At 53.3% G+C, this 16,056-nt stretch overlaps 1 protein-coding gene and 1 pseudogene across 1 annotated transcript; both read left to right on the top strand.

Annotated features, from left to right (window-relative positions):
• The first annotated feature begins 467 nt into the window (after positions 1–467).
• GRHPR (glyoxylate and hydroxypyruvate reductase) lies at positions 468–15,051 on the top strand. Its single transcript, XM_025359125.1, has 9 exons — positions 468–635; positions 2,612–2,742; positions 3,690–3,762; positions 4,296–4,412; positions 6,250–6,338; positions 7,502–7,606; positions 8,278–8,413; positions 10,078–10,208; positions 14,717–15,051. Exons 1-9 carry the CDS (start codon positions 553–555, stop codon positions 14,836–14,838), a joined length of 987 nt encoding a protein of 328 aa, XP_025214910.1. The 5' UTR covers positions 468–552; the 3' UTR covers positions 14,839–15,051.
• Positions 12,264–13,738, top strand: LOC112607864 (annotated as a pseudogene).
• Positions 15,052–16,056: the final 1,005 nt, after the last annotated feature.

The raw sequence follows: 16,056 nt of genomic DNA, 5'->3' as shown, positions 1-16,056 counted from the left end.
GGAGTCATCGGAAGGCTTCCTCATACCTCTGGTCATTGAGCTGGCTGTCAGCTGGGCCCCCGGCTGTGCTGTTGGCCTGAACACCTACACATGACCTCTGTGTGTGTCCCGGACTTCCTCACAGCCTGGAACCTGGGTTTCCACCCTGGGCCAACCCAAGAGACAGAAAAAGTAGGGGCTTTCAGTCTCTTAAGGCCTGAGCCTGTGGAAACAGGACCCTGAGCGTGTACAGAAACCAGGGGTCCCATGAGGCCTTGGAGAAGATACTGCTCCCTCTCCCCCCGGGGCCCTGATTCCCCAGTGGCACGAGGCGCACACCCCCCGCCCCGCCCCACACAAGGACACTGTGTAGGGTCACTGTGACTGTCAGTCCCCCAGCACGCGCAGTCACAGCCCAGCCGCAACCGCGCACTCCCGCAGGCGAAGCCACACCCCCCTGCGCACGTCGCGCGGCGTTTCTCCCGCCCACTCCAGCCTGGCCCCGCCCCGGCCCAGGTCCATTCCGGGGTCAGATTCTGTCCTGCCAGGTCTGAGTCGGCGGCTGCACGGCGGATGAGACAGGTGCTACTCATGAAGGTGTTCGTCACCCGCAGGATACCCCCCGAGGGCAGGGCCGCGCTCGCCCGGGCGGCAGAGTAAGAGCCCCGGGCCCCGTGGGGGAGGGGCGGGGCGGTCCCGGGGACCGGAGAGCCGGGCGGGGCGTTTGGGCCTTGTGGCTGGCTGGGGCGGGCTTGGAGTTTTGGGGAGGCTCAGAGAAAGTTCTCTGGGGCCCAGTTCTCTCCAGGACTCTTAAGACGACGCTGGGACCTGCAGTTCCGGCTTTGGAGAGGGGGAGATTGCCCCTGAGGCAAGGTCCAGGCTAATTCTCCACGCTCCCGCAGGGCACGTGGGGTCAGGGATGTGGCAGTCACTGACCTGGCCCCTCGGACGTCTGGCAGGGGCCTTTGATGACTCTTTTTCTTTATATTTACTTATCTTTATTTATTTATTTTTTTGAGACAGAGTCACTCTGCTGCACAGGCTGGAGTGCAATGGCTTGATCGCTCGTGGCTCACTGCAGCCTCGACTTCTTGGGCCCAATTAGTTCTCCCACCTGAGCCTCCCGTGCAGCTGGGACTACAGGTGCAAACAATCACCACCGGCTAATTTTCTGATTTTTTTGTAGAGATGGGGGTCTCACTCTGTTGCTCCGGATGGTCTCAAATTCCTGGGCTCAAGCAATCCTCCTGCCTCAGCTTCCCAAAGTTTGGAATTACAGGTGTGAGTCACCATGACCGGCCTGAGGACTCTTTTAATTAATTAATTTATTTTTAAGACAGGGTCTCACTCTCATCCAGGCTAGAGTGCAGTGGCGCAATTATACCTCACTGCAGCCTCAACCTCCTGGACTCAAGCGATACTTCCACCTCAGCCTTCCAAGTAGCTGGGACTACTACAGGCATGCACCACCATGCCTGGCTAATTTTTTATTTTCTGCAGAGACGAGGGTCTCACTGTGTTGCCCAGGCTGGTTTTCAACTCCTGTACGAAGGGATCCTCCCACCTCAGCCTCCCAAAGTTCTGGGATTACAGGCATGAATCACTGCATCTGGCCCACCCTTGCTAAATGGAACCCTTTTTGTGGGCCAACCTTACCAGGTGCTTCATATACATAAACTTTTAATCCTGGCAGCACTGTTAAAAACTAATGAAAAACTGGAGGCTGGACTTAGGGTTAAGTTCCTTCCCAAAGCCACGCAGCTCCCAGGTGGAGGAACTCCTGGGAGTTCTGCATCTGACTGCTGTCTGATCACTGCATTTGATCAGATTTGTGTTTCCAATGTTAGATAGGAAGAGGATGCAACCCCGCCTCAGCAGCCAGTTCTAGGGGCAGATGAGATTTTCACATTTTGTTCACTGCAACAAAACCTTTGCCAAGGACCCACTTTGTAGAGCAGAAGGCGGAAGGCAGCAGCCGCGCTCGTGGTAACAGTAGCTCACACTGTATCCTGCTCATGGGGAGGTGGATGAAGTGGTCCGTGGCCCGGGCTTGGTCAGGAGGTGTGAGTAGCTATCCTGTGTCCTGCCGCATAGAGGCTCCACACGTGCTGGCTGTACTGAATTCCATGGTGCACCACTGGGACAAATATCCGGTTCCCGTGAGCTGCCGTGGAAGCGTTGGGTGGCCTTGACCTTATCTGTCCTGGCCCAGTCCAACTATGAGAGTTTTCTATTTCATGGACTCCACGGACAGGAAGAGATGCAACAGGCCATTGAATCCAGGCCCCCACCTGAGGCACACCCTGCCCCTCATGGGCCTTCCCTGCAGTTGGCTGCCCGCTTGGCCGCCCAGCCCTTGCTAGTGTGGGAAAGCTCTTCTCTGTGCTGACCTGAGAGCTGTCCCCATGCCTTCCCCTTGCAGCTTAGGCTCTGGTTGGGGGCCCCTCAGCCCTTCACCTGTCACCTGCTCTCTCGGTACTGTTCTGAGGCCACCCCTGCCTGACCCTGCCTCCCCTCAGCCAGCCCCGGGCAGCCTGAGGCCAGGGCCATCAGAGGCCAGGGTTCCCAGCTGGGAGGGGCGGGGACAGGTGTGCGGCTCCTGCTTCTCCTGAGGGCCTCCCTTTCCCCGCAGCTGTGAGGTGGAGCACTGGGACTCGGATGAGCCCATCCCCGTCAAGGAGCTGGAGCGAGGTGTGGCGGGGGCCCACGGCCTGCTCTGCCTTCTCTCCGACCGTGTGGACAAGAGGATCCTGGATGCCGCAGGTGCGCGCTGGGTGGGCAGGGGACTCGAGGGTGGCTTGGGCCTGTGGGCCCCTCAGCCTGCGCCACTGGCTCCTGGGCTGCTCTGCAGTGCTGTCTGGGTTCTGAGGGCGTTTCCTGCGATACCAGGCCTAAGCGGGCAGATAGCTTGCTCTGGCACAGGCCCTGCCCCTCCCTCCTGCTGTGAACCCCTTGGCGGGGGGGCCCTGGGAAGGCAAAGACTGTGGTGTGGAGACTGTGGGTGTGGGGAAGAGCATCCAAGGCTCTGGGTTCTCCAGCCCTGCCACAACCTTGCTCTGTGACCTCCAGCAAGACCCTGGCCATTCTGGGCCTGTGCATCGTGTGAGGGAGGACCCAGCTCAGCGCCGAGCTCCAGCGGGATGTCCTCCCGCAGCCGCAGCCATGGCTCTCAGCCCGTGGAAGGATCAGCCTCCCGCTGCGAGGCTGTTGTGACAGTTTTGAGAAAAGGTTCAGACTCGGGCTGCCAGATGGGAAGGGACCCTTGTGAGTCAGTGCTGAGCCACCCCGTGCCCTGGCCTTGGCCTGGAAGCTTTCTGGTGTCCTGCTTGCAGGAGGGGGTAGAGAGGGTCGCGTCCCAGCCACCACCTTGGCACTCTCAGAGGTGTCCATGGGGGAGGCCCCAGCATGGCTGAAGGAGACCCGAGGCCTCACTGGGTGGACAGCCCAGTGGGTTAAGAGCGGGGCCTTGGTGGCAGAGGCCCTGAGCTGAACCCAGCTCTGCCTGTGACTGAGCCAGGCCACTTCACCTCCCTGAGATGCAGTGTCTGAGGCTGTCAAAGGGGATTAGTCAGAGTTTTAAGTGAAGAACAGAGATGTCAGCCTCTTATTCTAAGAAAACAATAATAAGCGGTGTCCCCATGATAGTCCCCAGTGCTGTGGCTTTGAGTTCCTCGAGGAAAGATACTAACAAAGCACTTTCTGCACAACAGGGGCCAATCTCAAAGTCATCAGCACCCTGTCCGTGGGCGTGGACCACTTGGCTTTGGATGAAATCAAGAAGCGGTAACTGTAGCTTGGGATCTGGAGGGGGCCTAGCGAGAGGGGTGGGTATGAGAGAAAGAAAGAGGAGCTGTTGATTTGTTTTTACTTCATATCCCTCGGCCATTCAGGGAGAATGTGAGGTGGCTGATGATAGAATCTGCCCACATGTGCACAGGTCAGTTACAATAAACCCCAGCGGTCAGAAACAGTGGGTAGGTGGCACCCTTTCACATTCATTGTCTTTTTTGATCCCCACAACAATACCTTGAAGTAGCAAAGGCAGGTATTATTCTTTCTCTTTCAGATGAGGAAATTCAGAAAGGTTAAGTTACTTGTTCAGTCCTTGAACCCTAATCTTCCATCTTCATATCCTTCCAAAGTGGGAGACAATCTAAATAGGAATGAGGACTGAACGTTTTTGAGTGCTCATTTATAGTTCTGAGCTTCCTGGCAGGCAGATCAAAGAGGGAACAAAGTAACTCCATGGAAATAGCCCAGCAGTAGACATCAGTAAAGGTGGTTGAGGCTGTTACCACCACATGTTTGATTCGTAGTGGGATCCGAGTTGGCTACACCCCAGATGTCCTGACAGATGCCACCGCGGAACTTGCAGTCTCCCTGCTACTTACCACCTGCCGCCGGTTGCCGGAGGCCATCGAGGAAGTAAAGAAGTAAGTGAACGCAGGCCAGGTGCGGTGGCTTACACCTGTAATTCTAGCACTTTGGGAGGCTGAGGTGGGCGGATCATGAGGTTAGGAGTTCGAGACCAGTCTGGCCAACACAGTGAAACCCCGTCTCTAGTAAAAATACAAAAAAAAATTAGCCAGGTGTGGTGGCGGGCCCCTGTAATCCCAGCTACTTGGGAGGCTGAGGCAGGAGAATCATGTGAACCCAGGAGACAGAGGTTGCAGTGAGCTGAGATCACGCCATTGCACTCCAGCCTGGGTGACGGTGTGAGACTCCGTCTCAAAAAAAAGAAAAAAAAAAAAAATAAGTGAATGCCTGGCAGGAACATTGGCTCTGCTCAGCACTGGGTCCTGATCACTGGGCCAGTCTGGCCCACGCATAGTCCCTGACCCCAGGTGTGCCCCATTGAGTGAGGACTCAGCTAAAATAATTAAAGCACGAGGCAGAGCTGCAATAAAGGCAGGAAGGGAAGTGGTGAGAGAAGAGGATGAGGGAGGACAAACAAGTTCTGCTGGTGGGTGAGGGCTAGCCGGGAGACTGTGGATCAGGGAGGGCTTCACAGAATAAGTAGCAGGTGGGCGTCTGCTTGAGTCCTGAAGGCTGCAGGTCCACGCTCCCTTAGATGCCAAAAATCTAAAAACGCTGGACAGCTGAAAGTTCTTTCATACTAACAGGAGACTATTTAAGGCTTTTATTTCTCCCACTTAATGTGACTTCCCTAAGTTTTGCTGCAGACGTAACACCGTTTAAAACAGGGTGCTGCCCAGACACTGCAGAGGGTGATGTGTGGAATCTACCACCTGCGCCATGCTGCCATTTTAAAGGCCAAACAATTTTAAAATCTAGCCTGAAGGTTTCAGATCAGGGATTTCGGCCTGTATATCAAGAGTTAAAGTGGGCCGGGTACGGTGGCTCACACCTGTAATCCCAGCACTTTGGGAGGCCAAGGCGGGCAGATTGCTTGAGCCTCAAGAGTTAGAGAACAGCCTGGGCAACATGGCAAAACCCTGTCTCTACGAAAAATACAAAAATTAGGCAGGTGTGGTGTTATACGCTGTAGTCCCAACTACTCACTCGGGAGGCTGAGGAGGGAGGGTTGCTTGAACCCGGGAGGCAGAGGCTGCAGTGAACTGGGATCATATCACTGTACTCCAACCTGGGTGACAGAGCAAGACCCTTTCTCAAAAAAAAAAAAAAGCTGGGAGAAGCATTCCATGTGCAGATGGAGGGACTGGCCTGAGTCACGGTGGGAGGTGTGCAAACGCAGGCTGTCACAGTGTGTGACCAGCAGCGTGGGCCCCGGCACGGGGCGTGGAGCAGAGTAGACAGTGCTGAGTCCCGCTCACTGTCCTGTCTGGGGAGTCAGCATGTCTACGGGAGGTGGCTCAGGGCAGGCTCCGTCTCTTGCCCAGGGCAGCAGCGTGGGCCCTGTGGCTGTACTCTTTGTTGCTGCCCTAAAGTGCCAAGAGAACTTGTTTTGGAATCGTAAATCCTGAGTTTGCAGCCTGTTGCTCTCAGCTCTCTCCGGTTGTGTGACCTCAGGTAGGTCACCCTGTCTGGTTTGTTTTCCCATCTGCAAAACAGGATGAGAGCCAGTAAGGCCCCTTCCCACCCTCAAGTTCTGTGTCCCTAGTGGCTTTAAAGGAGGAGTCGTTGCTGCTGCTCGTCTGCAGCGCTGAGGGGTGAGCCTCATCCCACTCTCAGCCCCTGACCTGGAGGATGGGTTTGTACCTTGGACCACAGTCAGAGGTGCTGGGTTCTCAGCGGCCACTCATCTTGGCCCAAGGCTGGGCTTCTCACCTGCCACTCTCTCTCCCCTAGTGGTGGCTGGACCTCGTGGAAGCCCCTCTGGCTGTGTGGCTATGGACTCACGCAGAGCACTGTCGGCATCGTCGGGCTGGGGCGCATAGGTGAGGCCCCCACCTGCCCACTTGCCTGTCCCGGCTCTCACAGCTGTGGTTTGCATCCCTGGCACCACGTGTCTGAAGGCTGAGAAGACCCACATGCTGTCAGGGCACTTTGCCTGCAGTAGAGGTATCTCTAGTGAGGGTTACAGTTTTGTAAAACACAGGCAAATACATAAATAAACCAAAGCAGGAGTTCCTTAAGAACTCACTAGGTGATAAAAGCAAGTTGCCTGAGGGTCAGGGGGCTTCATGATTCCAGCTCCATAAAGAACAGATGAAGACTACAAATGCTGTGTTGGGGCCCTTAGGAGTGGTTACTGTGAGAGAGCCCATTCCCCCGACACCTACTCCAGCTTTGGTTCTGGAAGGTTTGTGACTCACGAAGCCCTAACTCGGGCCAGAGGGCTCGGTGGGCAGAGTTGATCTGCAGTTCTGCAGATGAGGCAGAGCCACTTTTCTTCCAGTGGCCGTTATTTGGAGAAGCCTGGCAGAAGCGCTTGGGCCTAGCCAAGCAGCTATCTATTGGGATTCTCTGTCATCCTGCCTGGTGCAGGGGTGCGGGTGAGGTGGAGAGTGTGGAGAAACTGTCTAACCCGCAAACAGCCCTGCCTCTCACTAGAGAGTTGCTTGGAGGAACCCAACAGCTTTGGGGCACGTTCTGAGCCTGAAAATCCAACTGCACAAATCTGCCTCAGCAGCAGCGTACGTGAAAAGTGTCAGTCTGGGGTGAGCTGGCAGTTTGGCAGTGCCACCAAAAGTCAAATGGAGTCTGAGACTGCATTCACAGAAGCAGAGGGTCCAAGATGAAGGAGGGGACTGCTTGACCAGGCGTCTCCTTTGTGAAAACTCTCTCCAGTTCTCAGAGGTTAGGAAAAACCTGAGTGGCTTTCCAGATGGCTTGGACCATGTGAGGACAGCATCAGCCAGTGACAGGCTCAGGGGAGCTGAGGTGCTGTCTCCAGATCCCTGGGGCAGTGTGGGCTGGCTGGGGGCTGGTTACGGCGGGGCAGCCAGCCCCCCACCCACTTTGGGGGAGACAGGAGCAGGCAGCTCTGGGGCTGTGCTGATGAAAGGGTCTGCCCTGAGGGCCGCTGTCCCGGAGCTGCTGGGTGGCGCCCCTGCCCTCTGCGGGACTGGGAACGAGACGCGGACTCTCCTTGCTCTAGGCCAGGCCATTGCTCGGCGTCTGAAACCATTTGGTGTCCAGAGATTTCTATACACAGGGCGCCAGCCCAGGCCTGAGGAAGCAGCGGAATTCCAGGCAGAGTTTGGTAAGTGAAGCTTGATTTCCACAGGAGCCTATCTGTGCCCAGTTGAGAGGCAGTATTTTCTCTCAATGGTGGCATTTTCAGGCAGAGGGCAGGAGCTCCAGTCATGTCCAGGGGCTGCTGTGTCTGGTAGCTGTTTAATCTCCCTGCCCCTGGACACAGGCCCACTCAAGGGGCACAGGGACTTACCCAGGTCCTCTCCGTGCCAGCAGAGCAGTCCAGGGCTCCCGTCTTTCAGCGTCCTGTGTTGCCATCCCCGTTGTGGGCGGAGCAGCGGGGATGGTGACGGGTGTGAGGAAGGGCTGGGCACTTGCACTCGCTTTTCCTTCATCAACTGGCAAGCACTACCCTAGCCTCTGTGCGCTTTAGTCCAGGCAGATCCAGCCCCTGGCGGGTCCACAGCCTGGTGAGCAAAAGGCAGGCTGGATCTCAAGCATTCCCCACGCCCCTGGACACTTTGGGCCCTGAAGGTGATTAAAGCCAGAGTGGTCCAGGTCCCACTGTGTGTGATTTGACTTCGTACACTCATGAGAGTTGTCCAGGTAGAGACTCGGCCTTCAGGAAGCATCTTGGGAGTCTCTGTTATGGGAGTCGGGAGCAAGGGGCTGGTTTCCCACTATCTGGTTGTCCCTAGCCTGGGACTCAGTGCCTGATGGAGTCCTGCCCTCCCTCAGTGTCTACCCCTGAGCTGGCTGCCCAGTCTGATTTCATCGTTGTGGCCTGCTCCTTAACGCCCGCAACCAAGGGACTCTGCAACAAGGACTTCTTCCAGAAGATGAAGGAAACAGCTGTGTTCGTCAACATCAGCAGGTATCCTAGGGCCACCTTACCCAGCAAGCCTGGAGAGGAGCCGTCCCCACTGCTGCCATCTGGAGATTTTCTTCCCCGTGGGTTGTTGATAAGACCCCAGGCTGAGCTTGCTGGTTTCCATAAACCAACCAACCAACTCAGAAATTCGTGGGAATACACGAGAGCTCCACACAGGGAAGAAGAGCCGTCGGAGTGGGCCTAGCCTGCCTGCTTCTCAGCAGTGGCCCCTGCCTGGCAGGGCCTGGCACACAGCAGGGTGGCTTCAGGGAGTGTTCCCAGGGAGCCTTGGCAGGCCCATTGTCCTCAACCACAAAGGGCTGGACTTCAGGATCTGAAGGGCCCTCTGGAGGCCGCCTCCCACACTGCTGAGCCTGGCTTTGGCTGGCTGTGGTTCAGTGATATTTTGAATCTTACCCCCCTGGGCAGACAGACCCTAAAACTCACGTGGTTGTAGTTCCTCACACTGTCCCGAGGGCTGCCGTCAGGCCATTGAGCATGTATGGGGGTCAGACCTTCCTTCTCTGCCACTCCAAGGCCTTCCTAGCTGGTCCCCCTTGAGCCTGTTTATGTAAGTTTAGGGGAAGGGGGATTGGGTGAGGTCACCCTGAGGACTTATCCACCCCAAAGGTACCTGTAATTACCAATGTTTAGCCACAAAACAGGTAACGTGGGAATGGAAGAGTGAAACATGCAGGACCACAGGACTCGCACTGCTGGCTGGCACCAGTCATAGCTGCCGTGTACCGGGTGCCTGCGTGTACCCAGGACAGCCCAGGACCCTGTATTACTTAGTGCACAATATACAGTCTCTAGAAGATCAGTTCTTTTTTTTTTTTTTTTTTTTTTTTGAGACGGAGTTTCGCTCTGTCGCCCAGGCTGGAGTGCAGTGGCCAGATCTCAGCTCACTGCAAGCTCCGCCTCCCGGGTTCACGCCATTCTCCTGCCTCAGCCTCCCAAGTAGCTGGGACTACAGGTGCCCGCCACCTCGCCCGGCTAGTTTTTGTATTTTTTTTAGTAGAGACGGGGTTTCACCGTGTTCGCCAGGATGGTCTCGATCTCCTGACCTCGTGATCCGCCTGTCTCGGCCTCCCAAAGTGCTGGGATTACAGGCTTGAGCCACCGTGCCCGGCCGAAGATCAGTTCTTGACTTCAGTGGCCGCTGCCTTTGATGGATGTGGTTAGGGGTGTGCTCATTCCTCTGCTCTGGTTTAGGCAGGTGCCTGATAGCACACTGTGGTGCTTCTCAGTGGGGGTCTGGGGGCCAACCAGATCAGAAACACTTGGATGGGGCCTAACAGATGCCCTTCTGGGCCCTGTTCATGCAGTAGAGCATGTAAGAAAGCTTTAATCCTCCCAACATGCCTGGGAGTTAGGTGATATTCTCCTTATGTCACAGAGCAGATAATTTGAAACACAGATAATTCGAGGCACGGAGAATTTGAGAAACTTGCCCAAGGTCACACAGCTAGGAGGAGGCAGGGCTGGAGTTCTCTGAGTATATAAGACTGACAGACATACTGTAAGTATACCTAAGACTTAGTGCTTTAAAAGTCAGTGCCAAGTGTCAGGTGAGTGGAAAAATTCATTCTGTAGGTGGTTCTGCCTCAAAGGTGGCCTGGGCGGAGGGATCTTCATGGTACCCATGTCACCACTGTCATTCCCAGGGGCGACGTTGTAAACCAGGACGACCTGTACCAGGCCTTGGCCAGTGGTCAGATCGCAGCTGCTGGACTGGATGTGACGACCCCAGAACCACTGCCTACAAACCACCCTCTCCTGACCCTGAAGAACTGTGGTAAGAACCGCATTTTCTGACGCAAACTCCCTGGTGCCCTGCAGGACCAGTGTTTTCGAGGGGGTCCTGAGGGGCCGGGTGTGGAGCTAGTGTGAGCAAGTGCTGAACCCAAAGGGACACACCAGGGACTGTAAATGTTTACACTGTTAGTGACATGGGTGTATGACAGGAGCAGTCCTCTTGAGCACGTTCTGCTGGGTCTCTGTCCCTAAAGGAACAGAGTGTAGGTGTGAGAGGATTTGTTTTAGGGAAAAAAAAAAAAAAAAGAGTGGGCCGGGTGTGGTGGCTCACACCTGTAATCCCAGCACTTTGGGAGGCTGAAGTGGGCGGATCACGAGGTCAGGAGTTCGAGACCAGCCTGGCCAATATAGTGAAACCCCATCTGTACTAAAAATACAAAAATTAGCTGGGTATGGTAGTGTGTGTCTGTAGTCCCAGATGTTTGGGAGGCTGAAGCAGAAGAATCGCTTGAACCTGGGAGGTGGAGGTTGCAGTGAGCCGAGATTGTGCCACTGCACTCCAGCCTGGGCAACAGAGTGAGACTCCATTTCAAAAACAACAACAAAGTGGGCTGACTATATGTCTACATGTGTTATACCACAGTGACTCGTGTAAAACCTGTTACTCTAAATTGCTATTACCAGTTTAGGTGTGAAAAATTAAAAGTGTAATGACAATGCCAATATTTATAACTCGGCCAGTTTTTCAAGCTGTTGTTTCACAACAGAGCCCCCTTCTCTCTTCTGCTTTGTGGGGCTGGGGCCAGGCCTCTGCACATCCCATTTCTGCTGTGCCAGCTGCACTGGCAGGCCCTCACGGTGTGGGTGTGGGAGGGCCTGCTTCCTCCTGCCCTCCCTTCCTGTCTTCGGGGGAGTGGCAGCAGCACTTCTTAACCTCACGGTACCAGTTTGCTCCCCATAGTGGCTGGGAATCCAGTTTGCAGTTTTTCCAACACTTGGTGAACCAGCCGCACTGAGCCCCGCTCAGAGATAAAAGCAACAGCCAGTCAGTGCCCCTGCCACAGAAGTCTGAGTTGCAGCACCAGAAGTGCCTCCGGCAGTTGCTACCTCTGTGCTACCATAGTGCAATGGTTCTCATACTTTTTTTTTGTTTTGTTTTTTTGAGACAGAGTCTCGTTCTGTCGCCCAGGCTGGAGTGCAGTGGTGCAATCTGAACTCACTGCAACCCCCGCCTCCTGGGTTCAAGCAATTCTCCTACCTCAGCTTCCCGAGTAGCTGGGATTACAGGCGTGCACCACCAGGCCCAGCCAATTTTTGTATTAGAGATGGGGTTTGTCCATGTTGGCCAGGCTGGTCTCAAACTCCTGACGTCAGCTGATTCACCTGCCTTGGCCTCCCGAAGTGCTGGGATTACAGGCATGAGCGCCCGGCAGCTCCCAGCCAATTCTCATACTTTTGTGTTCGTCAGAATCACCTGGCGGAGTGACTGATCACACACAGGTTGCTAGCCCCATCCCGAGGGTTTCTATTTCAGCAGGTCTGGGGTGGGGTCTGAGAGAGGGTGCTCCTCACTGCTCCCAGATGCCACTCAGGCTGCTGGTCCTGGGACCACACTTTGTGGTTTGGATTTTTGTCACCTGCTCAGTTAGTGAGTTAACAACTTTATGCGTAATGATTCTTTTATATTAAGATCTGCTCAGGTAGCTGGTGGAGTTTATGCCTCCAGACTAACAGAGTGATCAGGGCCTTAGGTTGTCTGGGCCAGTCTCTGTCTTTAATTTGCATTCTGGAATGGACACCTAAACAAAAGGTCTTTAGCTGCTTTCCCCAGTGAATGCTCCCATTATCGCAGCCCTTGGAAACGCTCCCGTCCCTCCCCCCACCCCAGCCTGCAAGGAGCACTGGGTATGATGTCAGGGCTGTCGCCCACAGCCAGGAAAACTGCCTTCCCACCCCTACCCCAGGTCCTGGAATTCAGCTCAGGGCCCCTGGACTGCTTCAAAAGACAGTTCTTGGTCTGAGGAGAGGGCGGTCAGGGCATGAAGCTGCAGTTGCCGCTGCTGTTTCTGCAAAATCTAAGCACTGGGCTGCAGCCATGTCCTACTGCCAGCAGGAAGGGAAGGATCCAATCATATTTGTGATGAAAAAAGACCTTGCAGCTCCAAGCAACGCAGCTGATGACCCCAGTGATCCCTATGAGGGGAGCACGGATTGAGGCTGCTAAATGGAGACATTAACTGGAACTGCCTGTGCCTTGGAGGAACAGCCAGCGGCCCCTGTGGGAAACAATTCAAACTGGACTTTTCCTGCTCCCACTATAGTATGGAGAATGTCAAGGGGTCAGGCTGTGTAGACCAGTTGTGGGGCCATGCAGGAATGCATGCAGAAATACCCAGACCTTTGTCCCCAAGAAGGTGAGGAAGAGGTAGAGGAAAAGCCCGCAGAACATGTAGAAGCAGCAGCTCCCACTGAGGCCACTGCAACCAAAGAGGAGGGGTCAAGTTAATGAAGGCCATAGGACTCAGTCCTTCCACCCCTTCAGAGTGACACGGACCTTTCGCAAAATGCCATTTAGTCACCCCAACAAAGTGTTTTTTCCTCTGTTGTCCTGTAAACTGTAATGTACAAAATAATGTATTTTGATGATCAGGGGGCTTGGCCTCTTGACATATACACTGAAAAAAATGGGGGTTGTTTATATGTGTCCTGTGTAAACCTGTCGGCAAATGTAGCCACCACTTTTGAATTCTCCTAGATGGCCCTTAATTTTGCCACTTTGAAATAATGTGCTACTCAATCTCAGCAACCAAAAACCATTATCCGGGAATGTTTCTTATGAGTGAGCAGATTTATTCTAATTCATTGTATGTCTAAAATGTTGGGATGGGGCTGGTTAGGGTGGCTCATGCCTGTAATCCCAGCACTTTAGGAGGCCAAGGCAGGAGGATCACTTGAGACCAAGAGTTCGAATCTAGCCTGGACAACATAGTGAGACCCCATCCCTATAAAAAATTAAAAATTAGCCATGTGTGGTGGTATGCACCTCTAGTTCTAGCTGCTCAGGAGGCTGAGGTGGGAGAATCGCTTGAGCCTAGGAGGTTGAGGCTGTAGTAAGCTGATTGTGCCATGACACTCCAGCCTGGGCAACAAAGCAAGACTCTGTCTCAAAAATTCTTCTCTACTAGAAGAGGCCAAATGGTCAGATGCAAATTTCTCCAAACCCATCCTGACCTTGAGTATGTATATGGGTTACTATACTTCATTCCTGACATATTTTGATTTCCATGTTGCACTGAGCTCCCGGTTTTCTATTTGGATGGTGAAAATTTGGACCCTGTCATTCACGGTCCCTTCCTAAGTGTAGGGAAAGGCTGGTTTTTGCTATTCCTTGTTATTCTGAAAGCTCTGGTTTGGGGTCCGTGTTCATGCTGGCTCTCAGTTTGATCAGATGCAATGTTCTTGAGAGGTGGGGATCTAATTACCAGAGAGGAGAGGAAACTGTGAATTAAGTACTCAATTATGGCTGGGCGCGGTGGCTCACACCTGTAATCCCAGCCCTTTGGGAGGCCGAGACAGAATCAGTTGAGGCCGGGAGTTCAAGACTCGCCTGGGCAACAAAGACCCCATTACAATGATGACGAATTTAAAGAAGAAAATGTACTCAATTAAAAGGAAACATGATTTCTACCTGGAAAAAACCCAAAAGCAGTTTTGTGGGGTTTATTTGGTAAAGATGGCGTATCGCTGTGTGGCCCAGGCTGGCCTCAAACTCTTGGGCTCAAGTGACCCTTGCACCTCAGCCTCTGGAGTAGCTGGGACTACAGGAATATGCCACTGCACCCGGCTGACAGTTCTTTGGAGGCAAGTAACTTCACTTGCTCTGGGGTGGCACAGAGATAACTGTGCTGTTCAGCATTTCATTTTGGAGTTATATTCAGAAACCTTGTGGTCATGTGGCATCATTTTCAGGTGCACATGGTACAGGTGCACAAATTGGCACCCAGGTTCACCTTTTTTTGTTTTTGAGACAGAGTCTCCCTCTGTCATCCAGGCTAGAGTGCAATGGTACGATCTCAGCTTACTGCAACTTTTGCTTCCAAGGCTCAAACAATCCTCCTGCCTCAGCCTCCCAAGTAGCTGGGTCTATAGGTGTGGGCCACTACACCTGGCTAAATATTTGTATTTTTTGTAGAAATGGGGCTTCGCCATGTTGCCCAGGCTGGTCTTGAACTCCTGAGCTCAAGTGATCTGCCTGCCTTGGCTTCCCAAAGTGCTGGAATTACAGGCATGAGCCACTGCACCTAGCCCTAGAATACAAGTATTTCATCACATTGTGACTGGGTTTTAGTAGCCTGGAGGCCCTTCACTCTATTAGTCTGAACCTCAGCTCTGGGGGAGTGTCATGCTTAGTGACCAAGGGAGAAAAGGCAAGGCATGGAACCATGAGGTAGTCTCTGTTCTTCTTACTGGCAAACCCAAGCCATGAAAACAGCCCAGTTGAAGGCTGCTGAACCACCCTTCTTATCTTCCTCTCTCTCTCCTTTCCAGTGATCCTGCCCCACATTGGCAGTGCCACCCACAGAACCCGCAACACCATGTCCATGTTGGCAGCTAACAACCTGTTGGCTGGCCTGAGAGGGGAGCCGATGCCCAGTGAACTCATGCTGTAGCCAAACAGTAGAGATGGAGGGCCGGGAGGCAAACCATACCCTGGTATTCTGTCAGACGTACCCAGGCTTGATTTGGATCCACAGGCAGAGCCAAGGGAAAGTCTGATTCTCTGAGGAAAGAGTGATTCTGATAGATGTACTTGTTACATTGGTGGCTGGACACACTTGAGCCAAAAGTGTGTAATTCTATTATTAAATAATTCTCTGAGAGACCGTCTTGGCCTGTAAATGGGGAAGCTAACAAGTGTGTATGGCTGGGCATGGTGATGCACCTCTATAGTCCCAGCAACTCAGCAGGCTGAGTGGGAAGGATCTTGAGGCCAGTTCAAGGCTGCAGTGTGCTATGATCACTCTTTAAATCGCCACTACACTTAGCCTGGGCAATGTAGCAAGGACCTGTTTCTAAAAAAATTTTTAAAATATAAAGAGCATCTGTTTGAAAGTCACAGCATCCAATGATCTGCCTGGCTCTGCTTCCCACCCCAGCCCTCAGCCCTGGGCATTTTCCTTATTGGAACCTGTCCAAACCACCTTACGCCTCATCTTCTCTGCCCAGATTCCTTCACTTGTCCCTCACCAAGGACGGGACAAGCAGAACCCAGTTGTGACCATGGCACTTGAATCTGATACCTAGACCATCAGGAAAATTAAAGAGCCCTTCCAGAAAAGGAGTTAACTGGAAGAAATGAGAACTAGGTAAGGATGTTTAACACTCTTATTTTGGTCAAGAACAATTAGCGGTAGGTGGATTTAATTTTAAAATCAGTTTCAGCACCTACACATGGTTCCCTTTGCCCACCCTGTCCCCCCAGCCCCTCCCTGCCCCCAGGTGGATGGCTTTTTTTAAAATCACCACCTTACCCACTCCTCTCCAAGGTCAGGCCACAGCACTGCCATTGCCAAAGCCCTGCTCTGTGCTCAAGGAATCAGCTTCCAGAACTGGCAGATGGAGTTTCCAACTTGAGAGGCAGGTCCAGGGAGCAGCACAAGATTAGGCAGGCCCTTGGAGAGCAACTGGGTAGACTGAAAGCAAAATCTCATGCATGTGCATAGCTCAAAGACAGAAAAGGAAGGCGGGGGAAGGCAGAAGGGAATGATTTGAGGGGAATGACCAGTTAACTTACTAGGTTTGGTTTAAAACAAAGTACTAGTCAAAGAAGGGGTGGCAAAAAGATATTACCCTCTTTTGTTTCAACCTTAATAACCTAAAGAAAAATA

This window comes from Theropithecus gelada, chromosome 15 (assembly GCF_003255815.1).
Source record: "Theropithecus gelada isolate Dixy chromosome 15, Tgel_1.0, whole genome shotgun sequence".
In the NCBI taxonomy this organism is placed as follows: Eukaryota; Metazoa; Chordata; class Mammalia; order Primates; family Cercopithecidae; genus Theropithecus; species Theropithecus gelada.
Note: the sequence above shows the minus strand (reverse complement) of the source record. Positions and strands in the feature narration are given on the sequence as shown.

Excerpts from the sequence above, each read along its gene's own strand:
- GRHPR (XM_025359125.1), top strand. The coding sequence starts at position 553 with ATGAGACAGGTGCTACTCATGAAGGTGTTCGTCACCCGCAGGATACCC. Across the intron at positions 636-2,611 it reads GCGCTCGCCCGGGCGGCAGA|CTGTGAGGTGGAGCACTGGG; the intron begins GTAAGAGCCCCG and ends CTTTCCCCGCAG. Across the intron at positions 4,413-6,249 it reads GCCATCGAGGAAGTAAAGAA|TGGTGGCTGGACCTCGTGGA; the intron begins GTAAGTGAACGC and ends TCTCTCCCCTAG.